Raw genomic sequence first — 19,258 nt, forward strand, 5'->3', positions numbered from 1 at the left:
GTGGGCTTTAGATGTTATTAAATGTTATTGTAAATTATGTTATTGAGTTTTATTCTTCACGTAGTATTTTTCAGAAAAAATATTTTATTGTAAATTTACTAAAACCATGTGGGCTTTAAATGTTATTGTAAAGGAACTCTATGAAAAGATTGTGGTGACACCAGTCATCCGTATCTTCTTTGAGCCCCTGTCTGTTTTATATATATTCTTTCTGTAACGTAAAAGTTTCATTGTAATTTTACTATTTTATTTTTATATAAACAGCGAAAAAAAAAAAAAAAAAAAAAAATTAAGAAATCGTAATACGTAAATGAGAATACATTATTTGTAATTGCGAATTCAATGTAAGCTTAAAGGTCATTATAAAAGATCTTCTTGGACATGTATTTTAATAAGTTATTAATATCAAATTTAGCATTGGTATCCACCAGCAATACAGTTATACAGTAATGGAATTGAAAGATTGTTGTGTTATTTGTCAATACACTATGAATAGAAAGTCTGTTATTAAATTGAATCCGCGCAAGCATTTATTTCACCAAACTTGTTTACAACCACTTCTGGAACAGCCAGAACCACCTTGTCCAATTTGTAGACATGAAATACATACAACTAAACAAGTTAAAAGAAAACATTATGTTTTATCTTCATCGAATGATAGAAGAAGAGTAATTGAATGTGCTGAGCGAAACGACGATTGGGTGACTCTGGCGTAAACTTTAGGTGTCAAATATAAGACAGCATACAATTGGGTCCCTAGCGAAAGTTTAAAATTTATTGGAAGAGGTGGTTTTAAACCAAAAAAATTAACCGATGACCAAATCGAAGAAACACTAACATGGTTTGAAAGTGACTGTCAGTTGACATTGGCGGCCATTAAAACAAGGATATTAAGACAATTTAATATTAGCGTCAGCACAACCATAATTGCCAATTACCTCGAAGGCAGACTATTTTCATTTAAAAAAGTGCCTACTACAATGAGTAGTAATGAAAACAAACAAAAAAGAGCTGAATATGTTAGGAACATTAACGAACACATTACAAATGGTCATCAAATAGTTTGAATGAATGAAAAAAATTTTAATCTTTTTTGTAGGAAAACTCAAGGACAAGGGAAAAGAGCAGGGGAAAAAACAGGGAAAAGAACAGGGGAAAAGAGCAATAATGAAAATATCCTCTTCAAAAGGTGCAAACATTCATTTGATTGCAACTATATCAACAAAAAATCATCATGATGGAAACTCGCAGAGGATCATTTAAAGCAGATTCTTGTAACAAGTGGATGTTAGCTTTGTTTGACCAGTGGATTACATTCGGGAACCGTTTAGAGGATTTAGTCGTCGTAACAGACAATGCTTCATGTCACGCTTGTTTGGAAAGGGTGTTTGAAAATTCACCGGCTTAGTAGTTACGATTAGGACCCGACAGCCCAATGTTAAACCCAGTGAAAGCTATTTGGTCCAAAATAAAAATAAACGTTCAAAATGTTATTCGCCTGATATTATACCTGTATTCGGTGCTGGGATAGCGGAACAACGAATGCAGTATTTAGAAAGAATTGTTACTGCAGAAAAAAATACAATAATGGGAGGTGATTATACACGCGCTGTACAACATACGACCACGCATTACGCAACGATTTTAAATATGGAAGTCGTCCAAGTTGGTACTTAACTGAATATTGCAATAATTTTTATGACGTTGTTTAAATTAAAATTTTTATGTAAATAAATTATTAGTGTTTTATTTATTATTTACCTGAAATCTCAATTAAATTTTTCACAAGTAAAAATAAAAGAAAGTTTTAATTGACACATTAAAACTTTCTTTTATTTTTGTGGAGGTGGTGTATGCATTTCTCCCCCACTAGAATCTGAAAGTCCTAAAAGTTCTTAGAGGATATTTTATTTTAGGAGACACATATGTGATACAAAAATTTTTCAACAAAACTTCTCCCCCACCAAAAATTCATGGATCCGTCACTAAAAAGCGAATCGGTGAATGTAAAAAAGGGCGGAAGTCCAATAATGTAAACTTTCGAGAAACTAAAAAAAACTGCATTTTCCCCCGCAGTAAATTTTTGTTAATGGGTTAATAACTTTTTTTTTGAAGGTGAAAAACATTTTTCTCTTGGAAAAAAAAGTTATTGAACCATCGACAAAAATTAACTGCGGGGAAATTGCAGTTTTTATTAAATTTTTCCCGAAAGTTTTCATAGTTGGACTTCCGCCCTTTTAACATTCACCGATTTAACTATAAGTTAATATTTTAATACATTTGACGAATGAAGTTTTTTCGTTTTTGTGGCGTATCGCTGGGGCGACAAAACCGGGAGTGAGGGGGGCACAAAAAAAATCACGATATAGACGACTTTTTTTGAAATTGATTGCCGTTGGCCATGTATCGAAAGTGTATTCAAAAAACTCCAGACAAAAAAAATATTAAAATGATCATTATATTTTATTAATTTTACTTGAGATTAAAATTTAATTACATTCTAAATAACAAATGTTCTGCGTAATAAATGTGAAAAAGTGCTTCTTAAATAAAACCCAAAATATATCAACATTAAAACCAATACATAAACAGTAAATTAAAAATTAAATTGTTTCTTAACGTTAAAATATTAAATATAATTTAATAAAATCAAGAAATTGAAAAGAAAGAAAAAAATCTTTTAGCTTAAACTAGTGGACATAACCACATTTAGAAATAAAAATTCAAAAAAAAAAGAAAAAGAAATAAAAATTCAAAAGAAGAAAAAAAAGAAAAAGAAATAAAAATTCAAAAAAAAATACGCAAAAAAAGATCCATTTGCTAAGTCGCTATTTTGAGAAAATAAAAGAAATATAAGATTGAATGCTTTTCAGTAAGCAACAGTTCAAAAGTATTGAGTTTAAACAGCAAATTTTATCCGGAAATTTTTTAAAATACAAAACTATGATTTTCTAAACTGTTTAAACGAATTTTTAAAAAATAATTCAAATTGAATCTCGCTTTTTTCGTTCTTAGAATTTATAACCCCTTTCGATAATTTAGGATGATTACATTTTTTTCATTTTGTTCATAACTTCGATAATGTCTAAATAGATCATATTTTTGGCATTTATACCCCAAACAAAATCCAGGTGATTCCAAGCATCAATATTTTTATGAAGTATTACGTTAGGGAGAAAAGGTTTTAGATTAGTATTAACATCGGTAGGGTCGGCTAACCAATCATTGGACCCTGTGTATAGAGCAACAGGAACTTCAACCTTACTAACATTATATGATGGCGCATATTCCTATTAAGAATTTGATCAAATGTAAATATTTTTTTAAATGATTCAACATAAGCTAGTAAAAATTATTACCTGATTATATCGCTTGATGTTTTCTGACTTTCCGTAGTCAAATTTTTGAAACTTTCCACTTTTTACCATCTAGAGTTTAAACAAAAACGTTAAGTAATAGGGTTTTAATACATAGAAAATTTCTATGTATTGAAATTTCTATTAGAAATGCAAAGCTTTTTATTAAAAAATTTAAATATTTCAAACAACCTAAAGCAAACCAAATAATAAAGTTTGAATACATAAAATTTTTTAAAGGATCGACTATAAAGTATGAACGTAGTTAAATGAAGAAAGTGTTTACATAAAGCGTATGCATAGAAGGGTAAGAAGTACAATCACTAACTAAAAAAGGATATTTTACATTATTTTTCGAAATTATTACAAATACTTTTGAATATATGACAATTTTAATATGATTTTAGAAGACCTTAAAAAGGCCTTTTAGAAGATTTAAAAAGGCCTTTTAAAAGATTTTAGAAGGCCTTAAAAAGGCCTTTTTCGTATTTAGTTCAAGAAAACTTTGATTAATTTAAAACGTGAATCAATTTAAAAATGAAATTTCAAAGTTATGGAAACTAGGTTTCTGAAAAATGATTAATTAGATTTTGATATCAGTACATCAGTACTATAATAAAGCACATTAGAAACATGAAAATAATGTAACAACATTAGAAACATGAAAATAATGTAACAACATTAGAAACATGAAAATAATGTAACAACATTAGAAACATGAAAATAATGTAACAACATTAGAAACATGAAAATAATGTAACAACATTAGAAACATGAAAATAATGTAACAACATTAGTTGGTAACATTCAATAATAATTAACTTAGTTTGTTTAAAGCTTAAAAAAGGTTAACTCAATCTTTTTTTGTTTTTAAATACTATTTATTTTTTTACAAACTTAATATTCTTTCTTTATATAAATTACTTTTTGTAAAAAAAGTTAAACATATCTAAGAAAATGACGTCAAAACCAGAAGCTAACAGAAAAGAGTTTACAAATTTTATTTAGAGCATCGATCTAACGGAGAGAAGTTCACCTTGGATTAATTTAAAATTGAAAAAATTGCAGGAAAAACCATTTCTGACATAACCCAGCATGCTAAAAATGGGTCTGATTATAAAGGTTTTAAAGGAAGAGAATTTCGGACAATACGAGGTCGTATTGTCAGAAAAAAGAACGAACAAACATGATCACTACAACAGAGTTTCCCAAAGGCCAACGCAATTAAAAACATGCTCAACCCTTTTTAATGTAGTGTTGGTGCAGAGTGCATCAACAAAAATTTTCAAGAGATATACCTAGAATTGATCATCAATCACAATCAAACATGACTCCTAAAAAAACTTTTTACTTTAATTGCATTATAATGATAAACACTTTATATAAGTGGCAGAGATGCATCACAATTCAAAAATTACAAAAGTATTAACAACTTATGCTACTGTAAACAAGATTTAAACAAAACTGCAGAAGTTACTTTTTTGCAACATCAAAACTTAAGACCATAAAAATACCTTGTCAGAAAAATATTCATGAAACCAGTTATTATCTCAAATGAATTACTTTTGTAATTTTTTTAGCCGAAACCATCTAGATAACAATAAAGATACTTTAAACTATTTAATAAGTGCTTGACTGAACCTTGTTTTCTTGCATGCTGGAAAATTCAATTTTCAAAAATTTGGAGAGCATTTTGACCTTTCCAACTATCATCTGATCAGTCTTCTTTCTGTTATTAGCAAGATCTTTGAGTCTTTGATCAACAAAATTCTAACACCCCATCTCGAGTCAAATAAATTACTGTCAGACAATTAATATGCTTTTCAATCCTCTCCCATTACGACTAAATTGCTAACTGCTGTGACAATAAGATTTTATTGGGCATTAGATGGAAGTGGTGAGGCTATGGCTACTGCTCTTGACATATCTAAAAAACTCAATAAAGCTTGGCGTTTGCTAATGACTTAACTCTACACTCCTGTCTTGACAAAAAGTGGGCTTGCAGTGGTGTGTGAATTTTAAAAAAGGCTTGCAGTGGTGTGTGAATTTTAACTCCGACAAATCTCAGTTATTTACTGCAAACAACTACCCTATATTGATGAATGTCAACCCTCTCACTGAGTCCTTTGTTTTACGTCTTCTTGGATTATCATTCACTAGTGACCTCTCACGGAAACTATATATACAATTGATTGCTAAGTTAACATCCGCTAAGGTTCTCTTTATCGAGCTCACCATTTTTTTACTCATGATTGCATTTTTTTACCTCTATGAATATCTTATTTGCCCTTGTACAAAATACTGTTGTCTTATTTGGACTGATTCTTCTAATGACGCTCTTTCTTTTCTAGACAAGGTCCAAACTTATGTCAATTAATGGTCTATTGCAAATTGTTCCTTTTATCTTTTCCAATTTTTCTAGTTCCGTTTGTAAAGTTGTAGATTTTAAAATCAATTTGAATGATTATTTTTACTAATAAGTCCATTATCTCTTAAAAGAAAATGATTGTGTAGACAGCGACTCCTGGTACTACAATAAAAGCGGAAAATGTTATGTTTAATACCATTTTTAAATGGGACACAAAGCCTTTATTTTTATCACTCACTTTTTGCACCAACTGTATTACCATCAATAGATGCTACTTTTACATCCCTAGAAACTTTCCCAAGTTTCATTGTTTTTCAAGAAACAGAAATGCTAACTGCTGTACGACTGTAATTTTATTATAAAAGCCTTGTTGTAATTTTATTATAAAAATCTAATGGCAACAGTGTTTTGTTAAAAAAGTAATGTTCAAGATTTGATTTCTTATAATTTGACAGTTTTTTATTACTAGTTAATTATATTTTATTACTAATTAAACATATTGGTAAACCAGTGATAGTTGAAATAAAAGCATAGATTTCTGTTTATCACACTTTTTACTTTTAGTTTTAACAGAAACTATTTTTCTGATTAAGCACCATTGGTAAATGACAACTTGTGGTGTCGCTTGGAGGACTGGCAGAACTAAACCTTTATTTGAATGAAAAGGCATCAGAACTATATAAATAATTACATAATTTATTTTAGCATATTTTTATATAATTTTAAATCTTATTTCTGAAATTCTTTTTGAAGAAATATCTGAAATAATAAAAATAACCCAAAATTAAAATTGGTAATTTTTAAAAAACCTTATTAAGTCTTGCTTTTCTTTATAAAATTACAACAAAGTAGGCAATTTACAATGATCATAAAACTTAGCTTTGAACATTTCATGTAGATTTGGCGGTGGTATTGATATTGAAATATGATTTTACTTTACTGGTCCTTACTTTGAAAGCTAAAGTTTAGCTGAAGTTTAATCAATAAAACAAACAAAACTAAATTTAAAATAATAAACAAATACATTTATATTTTTTTATGAATATATGATCAAGTAAATCATTGTTGTTTTATTATTATTAGGCTCCTCAAAAATAGACAAGGTTATTTTTTTCCCTTTAAAATATAATCTCCTTATAACTCTGAATAAAAAACTGGCTTTCCATCTTTAATAATCCAATTCTATGTATTTATTTTTGAATTTCCTTTCATAAATAATTATTATTAAATATAATAATTAGCAAAAAAAAAATAATAATAATAATAAAGTTGAACAAAAACACCTGAGCAAAGTGAATCATATCTTTAGATGACGTTCCAGCAGGAAGGTGTGTCATATAAACTGGAATTCTTGTTTCATTTAAATTAGTAGTGTCATATCCAGCAATAAGAAAAGCTAAAGAACTGCATACTTCCTCATTCACTTTCCACAAACCACAAACATATTCACCAAGATAATGTACAAAAGGTGTTGACGGAAGGAAATCATAAATTCCAAATAAATTTATAAACATCTAAAAAAAAATTTATTGTTATAAAAAATTAGATTCCATTAATAATACAGTTAACCAATATTACAAAAATGTGCAAGAGTTTGAAACACTATTTAACAAATATGCTTATATTCAAAATACAAAACTTTGTTTTTACAGCATAAAAATCTACAAACCTTGTTTATCTATTCATGTTAAATAACAATTTTTATTTTTTGAAGAAAAAAAAAATTAGCCAGCTTACCCATATATATATATATATATATATATATATATATATATATATATATATATATATATATATATATATATATATATATATATATATATATATATATATATATATATACTGGGTTGGGGAATATATTTGTAGCGTTTTTATATTTTATTTTATTTTACAACGATTTGTTGCTGTTTGACAAAGTGTAAATATTCATTCGATAGAGCTCTTTCTGCTCTACAAAACTGTCCTAATCGTCTTTTGGAATAATTTTTTTGGAATTTTTTGTTACTTTTAAGGCTTAAAAATGGAATATCCAGGAGGTAAAAAACAACATTTTCAACACCTACTTTTTTTCGCTTTTCATCGAGGCCAAAAGGCTGCTGAAGCAACCCGGGACATTTGCAACGTATACGGAGACGGTGTCATAGGTGAGTCCACTGCACGAAAATGGTTTGCAAAGTTTAAAAATGGCGATTTTGACGTCGACAACACACCTCGCAGCGGGAGACCTTCTGACTTCGACGAAGAGCGTCTCAAAGCACTTTTAAAGGAGGACGGTCACTAAACAAGTCGTGAATTGGCCGAAAAAATGAACTGTGATCATAAAACGATTCTCAACCATCTTTATTCAATGGGATTTGCTGAAAAATTGGGAGCCTGGGTACCTCACGAGTTGAGCAAAGTAAACAAAGAAAATCGCCTTCAAATTGCTTCTCAACATCTCGCCCCCCCTTGAGCAACACGTGGTCATAAACAGCGCTTTTTGCATCGAATCGTCACGGGAGATGAGAAATGGTGTCTATACATTAATATGAAGCAAAGGAAGGAATGGGTGGCACCAGGAGATACGCCAAAGCCCAGAGTCAAGCGTGACCTTCATCCAAAGAAGATCATGATATGTGTTTGGTGGGACTGGCAGGGCATGGTGCACTGGGAAATGCTCGATAGGAATGTCACGATCACCAAGGAGCTCTACATAGCCCAGCTACGCCGTGTAAATGAAGCTATTCAACTGAAAAGACCTCATCGACAAGGCCAAACCATACTCCTTCACGAGAACACCAAACCCCATGTAGCACAAGTCGTCAAAGTCACACTCCAAGAGCTTGAATGCGAGGTCCTTCAGCATCCGCCGTATTCTCCCGATTTTGCACCCACAGATTACCATCTTTTCCGACATCTGTCGAACCATATGAGGGGCGTTACCTTCTATAATGAAGAGGACCTTAAAAACTGGGTCAATAACTTCTTCGATACTAGACTGGGGGATTTTTGGCAAAAAGGCAATGACAAAGTGGTCGAGAGGTGGGAAGAGGTCGTAAACAGCGATGGCGAATACATAATCGATTAATTTATTATGTGAAATTACACTTCTAGTTATGAGTTGTTACCTTATATGTAAACTTATAGAAAGCAACTAATTTTACATTATTGTAAAAGATTGTTATTAGTAAATTTAGATTAAATTTTCAAAAGTTTCTGTAAAACTTTAGGTTGAAAGGTCATTAGTAATTAACAGTTGCTAATTTTAAATTGAAAAAAAGTATATTTTGTTTTTTAAATCAAATAAAAATACTTGGCCCTATACTTTTTTAAATTTACATTAAGGTTTTCCCAGAAATTCTCATATCTAAGGTGACATTGTTTGCTGATGATACTACCATTTATTCTTGTTTTGATAAGAAGCCAATACTCTCTGATTGCTTAGAGGGGGCATTCGAGTTTGAAAAGGATCTCACTTCTGCTACAGCATGGGCTCTCAGTAGCTAGTGAACTTTAACTAAAACTCAGTTTAATCAGCTAACGCTATTGTAACAATCTAGATCTTCGTATATCTATGACCGGTAATGTACTCGATGAGTCACTTACCCTTTGTCTTCTAGGAACAACTTTTACTTTCGATCTTTCTTGGAAACCATAAATCAAACCCATTGCAAAATTAGCATCTGCTAAAGTTGCATCTCTTTATCGTGCTCACCACTTTCTCACTTAGGATTCTATTTTTCTCATAATCTTTAAAAATCTCAAATCCACTTTGTATGGAATACTGTGTGCCTTATCTGGAACAGATCTTCAAATGGTGCCTTTTCTCTTTTAGAGAAGGTGCAAAAACGCATTGTAATCATAGTTGGACCTGCTTTTGCAGCCAACCTTCAACCATTGTCATATCGTCATAATATTGCTTATCTTTCTTTTTTCTATAAATACTATAATAAACGCTGCTTGTGTCATCTACTAAAATTCATTCTCGTGTTACTTAATAAATTTAATTAAGTCTCATCGCAACTGTTCCTAAGTGCTCTATAAAATTCATATTTGTCTAGTTTTTTTCCCTCGAAAATCAGTTCTTTGGAATTTGCTCCTTTGGTCTTGTTTTCCTGATTCTTATAATTTGCAATGTTGGGTTTTATTCAATTTTTTCTATTTTCATAATCTTTTTATTTGAAAAACCCCAACCAAAAATTTAATGACAACTATTTGAGCTATTAGTATAACAGAAGTAACTTAGTCGTCTAACTACAGTGATGGATCCAGGGGAGAGGGGTGGGGGGGTGGGTGGGGGTGGGTGGGTTATGCATCCCCCTCACCAGAATCTGAAAGTCCTAAAATATCATAGAAAGGACGACCTTTTTTATTTCTAAGGAGATGCAAATGTGATACAAAATACAAAATTATTTCAACATCAAATCTCCAAAGCCCGCCAAAAATTCCTGGATCCGCCAGATAAATTCAATAACCAAAAATATTTGGTTATTGAATTTACCTGTATATTTTATATATTGTAAACTTATATACTATATTTTATTATATTTTGTATACTATATTATGTTGAACGTATCTGTGCTCTATGTTTTATATATTGTATATTTATTTGATATGTTTTTTTTATTATTACCACTTTTTCTAATGAATTGCTTGATTATAGGCACGTTATCATTTTCTAACCAGTCCAGTATTTCATCATCACTTTCTTCAGGGTCGCTAGATGGTACTGGCAAGATTCTGCTTCTCCTTACTTGAAACAATTCTTCCTCACTTTTGTTACCTAAGTTAGGAAACTCCACATCACTTGATATTTGCGGCAAATTATTGACAAAGACATCTATTATTCAAATTATTATCAAAGACTATTATTATTCGAATCAATTGGAAAAAAAAATTTGTAGATAAATCAACAAAGATTATTGTTTGTTTAAATTAACTCACTGAATATTCGACCAATTTAACAGTTAAATACATTTACAAAAAATAGTATTTATATAGCAATAAAGCAGTAATTATTGTAAGAATAATCGCAACATGGTTCTCTTAATGTATAGCGTGATGTCTGTCTAGCGGTATTTTCAAAAGAATTATTTTATCTTGCATATATCAGACAATAAATAAAACAAAAACAAACAAAAATTGTTATCATTTTTGACCAATAGTTTTTATGCTTTTATAAATGGTTTTGATTTATCTGTTAACGATCTCAGCACAACTATATTATCAACATCTAAGTAGATCTTCACCTCAGTAAAACTATATTGTCAACATCTAAGTAGATCTTCACCTCAACACAACTATATATTTATGTACAAATCATTAGTAGATCAAATTTAAAAAAATAGTAAAAACAAATTATACTTTTAACCTCAAGTTCTGGAGCAAAAATAGAAACTGCCTTAATAGCACCTTTAATATGACCAACTGTTGCCACGGGTGCTAATGCAACAAAAGTTCTAATTTTCTTTGCTAGTTCTTTATTCTCTCCAAACGCAATGAAACCAATTGAAGTACCTATATAAAACCAAAATAGAATTTTGTGAGAGTTTAAGTAAAACTATGCTCTGGTTTCCATCATTTTTGAAAAAATAAGTTAAATGTGAATTGATTATTTATAACAGAAATGAGTTAGGCTGAATTGATTGTAAAATTTCTATAACAAAACTGTAATTAGAAAAACAAAAAACATAAAATTAGTATTTACAAAAGTTTTTTAGCTTTTTATTTAGAGTGTAATTAGCGTTCATTGATATTTTCATAGTTAAAAAAGAAAAACTAAAAATATAAAATAGTATTTAAAGAAATGCTAACAGTTGCATCAAATGACTAAAATGAGCTGCCAAACCTCAGTGAAATAAGAAAACAAACTAAAAAGAGTGATAAAGCATTTGGAACAAAATAAAAGTAAATTGCGTAACAAAAGTAATAATGTTAAATAAGCAACAATCATGCAATAAAAATGCAAAAATCATACTCCATAGAGGAAGCCAAATCATGCATGCACTAAACCTCATACTTTACATACTTTTCCTGGAGTCAAGATGCTCTAAAAATGTTAAGAGACATATGAGAAACAAATTCATGAGATTTAATTAATTGAAACCTATTATTTTTTAGTCACCAAAATCCTGGTGTCCCTATGCCCGTGCCATCATTATACATAAGAACTCCAGATCAAAAATCATTGTTTCTCTAACCTAAAAGTCTTAATTTTTTCAAAAAAGGTAGTTCATAAGTCTCTTTATAGAGAACTACTTATAAAACTCCTGGATACCAAAAACAAGGAATAAATAATCATTTTGTGACTTTCAAATCCAAAGTCCTCTTTGAAATTCCGCATCCCTGCTAATAATTCAACTAAGTAGATTTACTAAAAATTCTAACTTCTAAAAGAACAATATAAAAGGTTATCATTACTAAGCATCAACAAAGTTTGCTTACCTTTGCCAACCAAATTTAAACGAAGTGGAATATAAAACATTTGATAAACTTTGTAACTGAAGTTTAACAAAAGTTCAGTATTCTTTAAACTTCTACTACGAAGTTTACTGTATATTATGTATTCATAAAACTTAGAATAATAAATATACTATTTGCTATTTGTCTCACTATTTGTTAAAAAATTTGTTCAACTATTTGTTCAAATCCAGTTTAAAGTTCAATAGTCTGGTTTTAGCTTCTTTATTTTTGTAACAACTGCTACACAAATAATTCCCTTAGGACATTATTAGAGATTTGTATAATTCTTTCTAGACATTAATGATTGGTGTACAAAATACAGAAACATGTAAGAAATCCATGTGAGAACGCACATAAAAGTTGTAGTGCTAAACGTAAGAATCAGATTATACAAGAGAAAATAATGAATGGTGTACATTGTAATATTAGTTTTTGTTTTTTGCTTTAATTTTATTTTATTATTAATAAAAATTTGGTGTCACTCCTTTGATCATATTTTGTTGATAAAAATATGTAAAATATAATAATATATCCACTTGCTTATAATTATTGCAATTATTTTTATTTGCTTTTATTTTATTATTATTTATATAATAATTGTTTAATATTTTGTTGTACATAACTAAAATGTTATGCATAACCTAAAAATATACATATATCTAAAGCAGAAATGTAAAACTGTGTCAAACAATTTTCTTCTACCTACCTAAGCTGGTTGTGAATTATTTTTTCTTGACAAATTTAAGTCACATTATTGAAAAAAAAAAAATCAATCGCCTGGTTTAATAACAGATAATGTTTATTGTTTAGATTTTTTTAAATTTTGTTTTCAATATTTTGTGTGTCATTATTAATATGACTATGCAAGAAAATCATGTATCGAAGTCATTTACATGATTAAACACTATATAATAAAATGTATTTACCTTTAAAAAATTTGTAAAAAGCAATTCTTCTAGACCTTTAGCAATTCTGGGCTAGACCTTAAAGCAGGGCAAGATTAAACCATCTATAAATGTATTTAAAATCAAAAACGAAGTATTCAATACAAAGAGATAACTTCCATACAAATAACCAGATAATACATATGCAAAAAATGCTGAAAATTATTCTTGTCATGCTGCAAGCATGACAAGAATAACACATATATGTAGCCTATTTTTATAACAAATGTATTCTTGCTTTGGAATCTACTGAACTATTCTACTAGATAAGTTTAGACAAAACTAATGTCGACTATGCTGAGATCTTTCATTGCCATTGTATTTTGTTTATTTTAAGACAGTCTTGTTAAATTTTTCATTTCTCTTTAATTTTCTTGATTTTACATCACCAGTTAGTTTATTGTGGTTTGCACCTACAGTCTTCATTAACAGAAATGGTAAGTTACTTTCATTTTCAATTATTATTTTCTATTTGCTTTGTGTTATTTTTGTACATTGCAATTGTTCCTTTTAATATATGTGCTTACATGCATGTGTTTACATTTGTCTCTTCTAGTGTATGTGTACATGATATTTATATGTGTATTGGCATACTTATTCATGACCACACCAAGTGCATCCCTCACCACCTTCATTATATTTTTGAGAATGCTGGATCTGTATTAAAACTGGGATAGGGTTTGAGACTTTTGGCATTTTTAAGTGTACTCTTGAGTCCTTAATAATAGGCAGGAGGAACATTTATTAATTTTTGGAAAAATTTTCCGCCCACCCTAAGCTTATTAAGACCCCCCCCCCAGTTTGTTAATTTTCACTTGTTATCAACAAAAACTTAATCTTAAAACTAAAAAATACAAAATTTAGTGAAAATCGGCCTTAAAAAATAGAAAATTATTATTTCAGTCAGCGATAAAAAACAAAAACTTTCAGTGTAAATTATAAAACTTGAACCAGCATATTAAATTCTATGGAAATTATGATAAAACAGCTGTTAGAAAATGCACATTTGACCAGTTTTATGCGTGTTTGTAAAAATATTAGTTAAGATTTATAAACTGAAATTTTTTATAAAAAATATTTATACTGTAACATGAAAAATTCCCCACCCACCTCCCTTGTTTATAAAATTTTGACTAAAATTCCCACCCCCCTTGTATTAAGGACTTGAGAGTAGTCCTAGTATATTGCAACATTGACTAGCATGATGTGGAGTGTAGGTGGTAGATCTGTTTCAAGGACACGCCCCTGGCGAGTGGTGTTAGTGCAGGTCTCGAGCTCCCTGAAACATCATTGGTGATAACAGTGCATTCCTGAGGAGGTTTTTAATGAATTATTGTCTAGTGTTTAGACCATAAATAATACTATATTTATAAACTTCTTTTTTTATAATCTTTTTTTGATACACCAATACTGACTAGGTTGGGTCATACTTTTAAAATTTTGGATGTAGAGCGCGCGCATTATTTTTTTTATGTATTAGGATATTGGAAGAGAGGTAAATAATTTTTTTGGGGGCGCAGGGGATTTGAAAAATATAAGTTTTACTAAAAACTCATCAAAATGGCACTTTTCTGCTTTTTTTTAAAAAGCTCATGGGAATGCAATCATTAAAAAACAATTAGGCATAATATAGACATAAAAATAAAACATAACCCAAGGTGCTACTTTACTTTAGGCCATACAAACACGGTAGGCCTAATTTAGTTTCTACAATAATTCACAAATTGAAGCTCAGAAACCTCTGAGGGGTTAAAAATTTATTGGTCCTTAAAAAATGTCATAAAAGAGAAAAAATATATTTAACGTTAAATTTATTTACTATGATTATAAATAATATCCTAAAGCAAAAGAAAACAACTAAAAAAATTTATATTGCCTAAATTAATTTAAATAAATCTTTTTTTGATTGGTTCACGAGCATTATTTCTCGATGTGCTAATGTTGCTCTAATGAACCCAACTCTTCTATCTTTTCCAAATAACGATTGAGAAGCTCTAGTGACTTCTTGGATACATCTTTTAATAGCTTGCCCATGAGCAGGAAAACAAGGTACATACATCGGGGTATCATTGTATTTTAAAAGTTCTTTGACAATAAAAATGTCAAAGGATGTATATTACTTCATTGTAATATACATCACTTTTTGATCTAATAGTAATTAGATCAAAAAGTGAATTAGCATTTTCATTATGTATATGTTTTCTACTTCTTACATTATTTCTGAATCTTCTCTTAATTTTAAAATTGTTTTAACTGCAAATTCTCTTTCTGTTTTTTCTAGACTACATAACAATGCTTGAAGAACATTTTCACTATGAGCATTCCATAAAGATGATAAAACATTACAAAGTCTTTCACTTTAAATCTTTGATGGCAAAGAAGTTTTAATTGCTTGAGTATATGGTTAGGCCCTTCCACTTTACTTTGATTTCAAACCAAAGTGGTGCATAAACTCCAACAATAACCTCCACCAGAAGTTAAAGATTATATGTTTCTTTAACTGAAAGTAAGGTTTCTGAGCACCAAAGTAAACGTATTCTATTTGCGAAATTCAACCATCTTGCATGGGAATGTCGCCAAATTTCTTTGCCTTTAAGATTGTCTGGAAAAACTCCTGCGTTAATAGTATGGGTAATTTCATAAAGAAAATTTTGATCCTCAAAAAGCGAATTTACAACTTCAGAGTCAAGATCTATCATTGCATTAGGAAATTCAATTTTTATTATGCTACCTTTGACTTTGATGCTAGTAAGCTTACCTATAAGTTTTCCAATAGAACCAGAAAAGTTATTTTTTGATGTAGTTTTTCTATCAAGCTGAATCATAAGATGTCAGAGTGGTAGTTCATTTGTATGTAGAGCACAAATTATTCATATTAGTTTTTTATCCAATTTATGTTCAAGGTAGTGGATGATAACACCTCCTTTCCAACTAGTGTTTAAATTTGTTGAGTCAGCACCAATGGCAACTAAAGAGTCTCCAACATCATGATACACAATCCATTCGTAAAACATATCAGCTATTACACATACATCTTGTATTCAAATGTGTTACTGATCTTTCATGCAATGAAATTCCATATCTCTCACCATAGGCAGCTCCGATAAACAAAGCTCAAGTCCATCACCCAATAACTCATGCAATTTAGGGCATTTTAATGCTGTTGAGCTCGAGTAGACTTATTTATCACAATTAAATTAATATTATGTTTGTTAAAAAATATTGGTAGCTTTTTGTAGTAAAGACTATCTTTATATATATGTTATAAATTTGTTAATTACATCATTTCTTTTTTTTTTTTATTACAATATTTAGGATACCAAAGTGATCATAAATAAATAGAACACATTCAAAAAGCAAATCGTTCAGGAAACTATTATTTTAGTAATTATCCTACAAATTAGCTACAAGACTGACTTTATACCATATAAAAATCATACACCATTTCCTGTTATTGACCAATTTTTATGGTTTTTAATAATAATGGAGATGATATCAGTCCCAAGCCCACAAATTTTGATAACCATGTTTTACGATTCACCTCATTTTATATATTAGTTGGATTATGTACATTGATAATAACAAATAAGATTCTTATACTAATTTTTTTAGAGTTTTTAACTTTAAAATTGACATTTTTTAAATGCCCTGCGCCCCCACAAGACAAACTTTTAAAGAGAAAAAAATTATTCATGTTTCTTCCAATATCCTATTACATAATTAAATTACTATCGCTCTACCATTTCTAACATTTATACTTTTTTCTTGTAAAATCCATAATGGTTGACAGCTTTTCTTATGTCTATCGTGTTTGTATGGCCTTAAGTAAAGTAGCACCTTGGGTTATGTTTTATTTTCATGTCTATATTATGTCTAATTGTTTTTTGATGATTGCATTCCCATAAGCTTTTTTAAAAAAGGCAGAATAGGGCCATTTTGATGAGTTTTTAGTAAAACTTTTTTTTAATGAGTTTTTAGTAAAACATTTTTCAAATGCCCTGAGCTCCCACTAGATAAACATTTTAAGAAAAAAAAACTATATAAATCTCTTGTAATACATAAAAAAAATATTGTGCATGTTACCATATCCAAAACTTTAAAAGTATGACTCACCCTAAGACTGACACTACAGCATGGTGGATTAGCGCGCTGCGTTATAAACTGAAGATCCAGAGTTCAAACCATGTAGGCCACATTTTCTGTTTTTCTCTTTTAATTATCCGAACTATCATTATTTATCATTTTTCTTACAACTTTATTATCTACTCATTTTATTTATTGCTTTATATTTTATTTTATTGCTTTATATAAGATATTTTTAGTCACAGGTTTCATTAGTACACCAGTGGATTTAGATAGACTTGCTAACTCATAGGCCATTATTTTATCATTTGCTAAGGATGACTAGAGCATTATTGTTATGACCAATAACTCTAAGAGGCACACATTATTTTTTTTCACTTCTGATTTATTATTGGTTAAATATAATTGATTCTTTATCAAATTTCAACTTCTCCTCTTTTTTCACCATTTTCTTGAGGTTAACTAATTACCAGGTTATTTGGTAAGCTAAATTAGAATTGAATTCAATTGAAGTTTTTAAACCATCCGATGTTTCATTCATTTTAATTGTTCATTTTAATATATGTGCATGTATGCACATATATTAAAATGAACAATTGCAAAGTATAAAAATAACACAAAGCAAATAGAAAATAATTAAAAATAAAAGTAACTTACCATTTTTGTTAGTGAAGACAACTCAGGGTCATCAAAACCATTTGATTATCCATCATTAAAAACACATACAAAATACTAAAACTGTATAATTCTAATAAATCTGTAGTAGGTTCAGTGATGAAGTAAAATCTTTGTTTGATTAGTAATTTGAAAATATCATAAAAATAATTACAAACTAACTCAGTCATAAATCAAATAAAAATTAAAACCTTGAGAATGTCCAACATAATACAAATCTGATTTATTACTGGTCTCCAATACATAATCTATTGATGCAGGAAGGTCGTACTTGGCCATTTCATCAAAACTATTGAATTAAAAATCTTTTTAAATATTTAAAATTAAAGTATCATATTTATCTAATTCTATATTGTGTTATTTTAATTGAATTATCTTTATGTAACTTTGATCATTTATTTGATTAAAATCAAGAATGTAAAGTCCTAAAAAAGATTTTAAAACGTTTTTAAAAAAAGATTTTTTTGAGACTTCACATCCCTAACAAATAAACAATTATTTAATAACTTTAAACATAAATTACTAGTTATTTAAAGTTATTTATTAGTTTATTATTATTTATTAGTATTTAAAAGTTATTTATTAGTTTATATTATTTATTAGTATTTAAAAGTTATTTATTAGTTTATATTATTTATTAGTATTTAAAGTTATTTATTAGTTTATATTATTTATTAGTATTTAAAAGTTATTTATTAGTTATATATCAACTAGTAGTTATTTAAAACACTTTTAAAAATTGCTAGCTGTTTAACTCTATGATTCGAAACAACATAAAAAATTGCTAGTTGTTTAAACCCATAGTTTAAAACAACATAAAAAATTGCTAGCTGTTTAACGCTATGATTTAAAACAGCATAAAAATTTGCTAGTTGTTTAAATCCATAGTTTAAAACAACTTGAAAATTTGCTAGTTTGTTTAACTAGTTAAATAACTTTTTTTGACATTTTGTCATATTTTCTAGTACATTTTATGTCCTATTTAATTTAAAAACTTTTAAATTTTATTTGTTTTGTAGCATTATTTACTGTTTATTGGATAATAAAGAGTAAATATTACTTTTTCTTAACTTGCAGTTGATAATTCTTTAACTTCTTATATTTTAATACAACTATATATTGCATTATTTTTATATATTGCAATTTTTTTTAAAATTTTAACAAATCTTTGAAATTGGAATATCTGCAGCAATTATTTGTTTTGATGACAGGTGATCATTTACTATTCTTAAGGTAATTGAAAAAATTAAATTGTTAAACTATATAATCCTAATTTACCAAAAAGAAGTTGATACAATAAGTTTAGGAAAAAAATTAATTTGTTATGCAAAAACTGGTTTTTAGAATAACTGAATATGGCAAACAAGGCTATAACAAAAAAAAAAAAAAAA

At 28.7% G+C, this 19,258-nt stretch overlaps 1 protein-coding gene across 1 annotated transcript in view; it reads right to left on the reverse strand.

Annotated features, from left to right (window-relative positions):
* Window positions 1-2,444: 2,444 nt before the first annotated feature.
* The window catches only part of LOC100212265 (gastric triacylglycerol lipase), a 40,652-nt gene continuing 23,838 nt past the window's right edge, over window positions 2,445-19,258 (reverse strand). The window contains exons 4-8 of the mRNA XM_065812866.1: window positions 18,059-18,156; window positions 11,075-11,220; window positions 7,008-7,238; window positions 3,360-3,428; window positions 2,445-3,290 (exon numbers count right to left, since the gene is read on the reverse strand). Of these exons, the coding sequence (XP_065668938.1) occupies window positions 3,048-3,290; window positions 3,360-3,428; window positions 7,008-7,238; window positions 11,075-11,220; window positions 18,059-18,156 (787 nt within the window). The 3' untranslated portion in view covers window positions 2,445-3,047. The remainder of the gene's footprint in view (window positions 3,291-3,359; window positions 3,429-7,007; window positions 7,239-11,074; window positions 11,221-18,058; window positions 18,157-19,258) is intronic.

The sequence above is a fragment of the Hydra vulgaris genome, chromosome 12, assembly GCF_038396675.1.
Source record: "Hydra vulgaris chromosome 12, alternate assembly HydraT2T_AEP".
In the NCBI taxonomy this organism is placed as follows: domain Eukaryota; kingdom Metazoa; phylum Cnidaria; class Hydrozoa; order Anthoathecata; family Hydridae; genus Hydra; species Hydra vulgaris.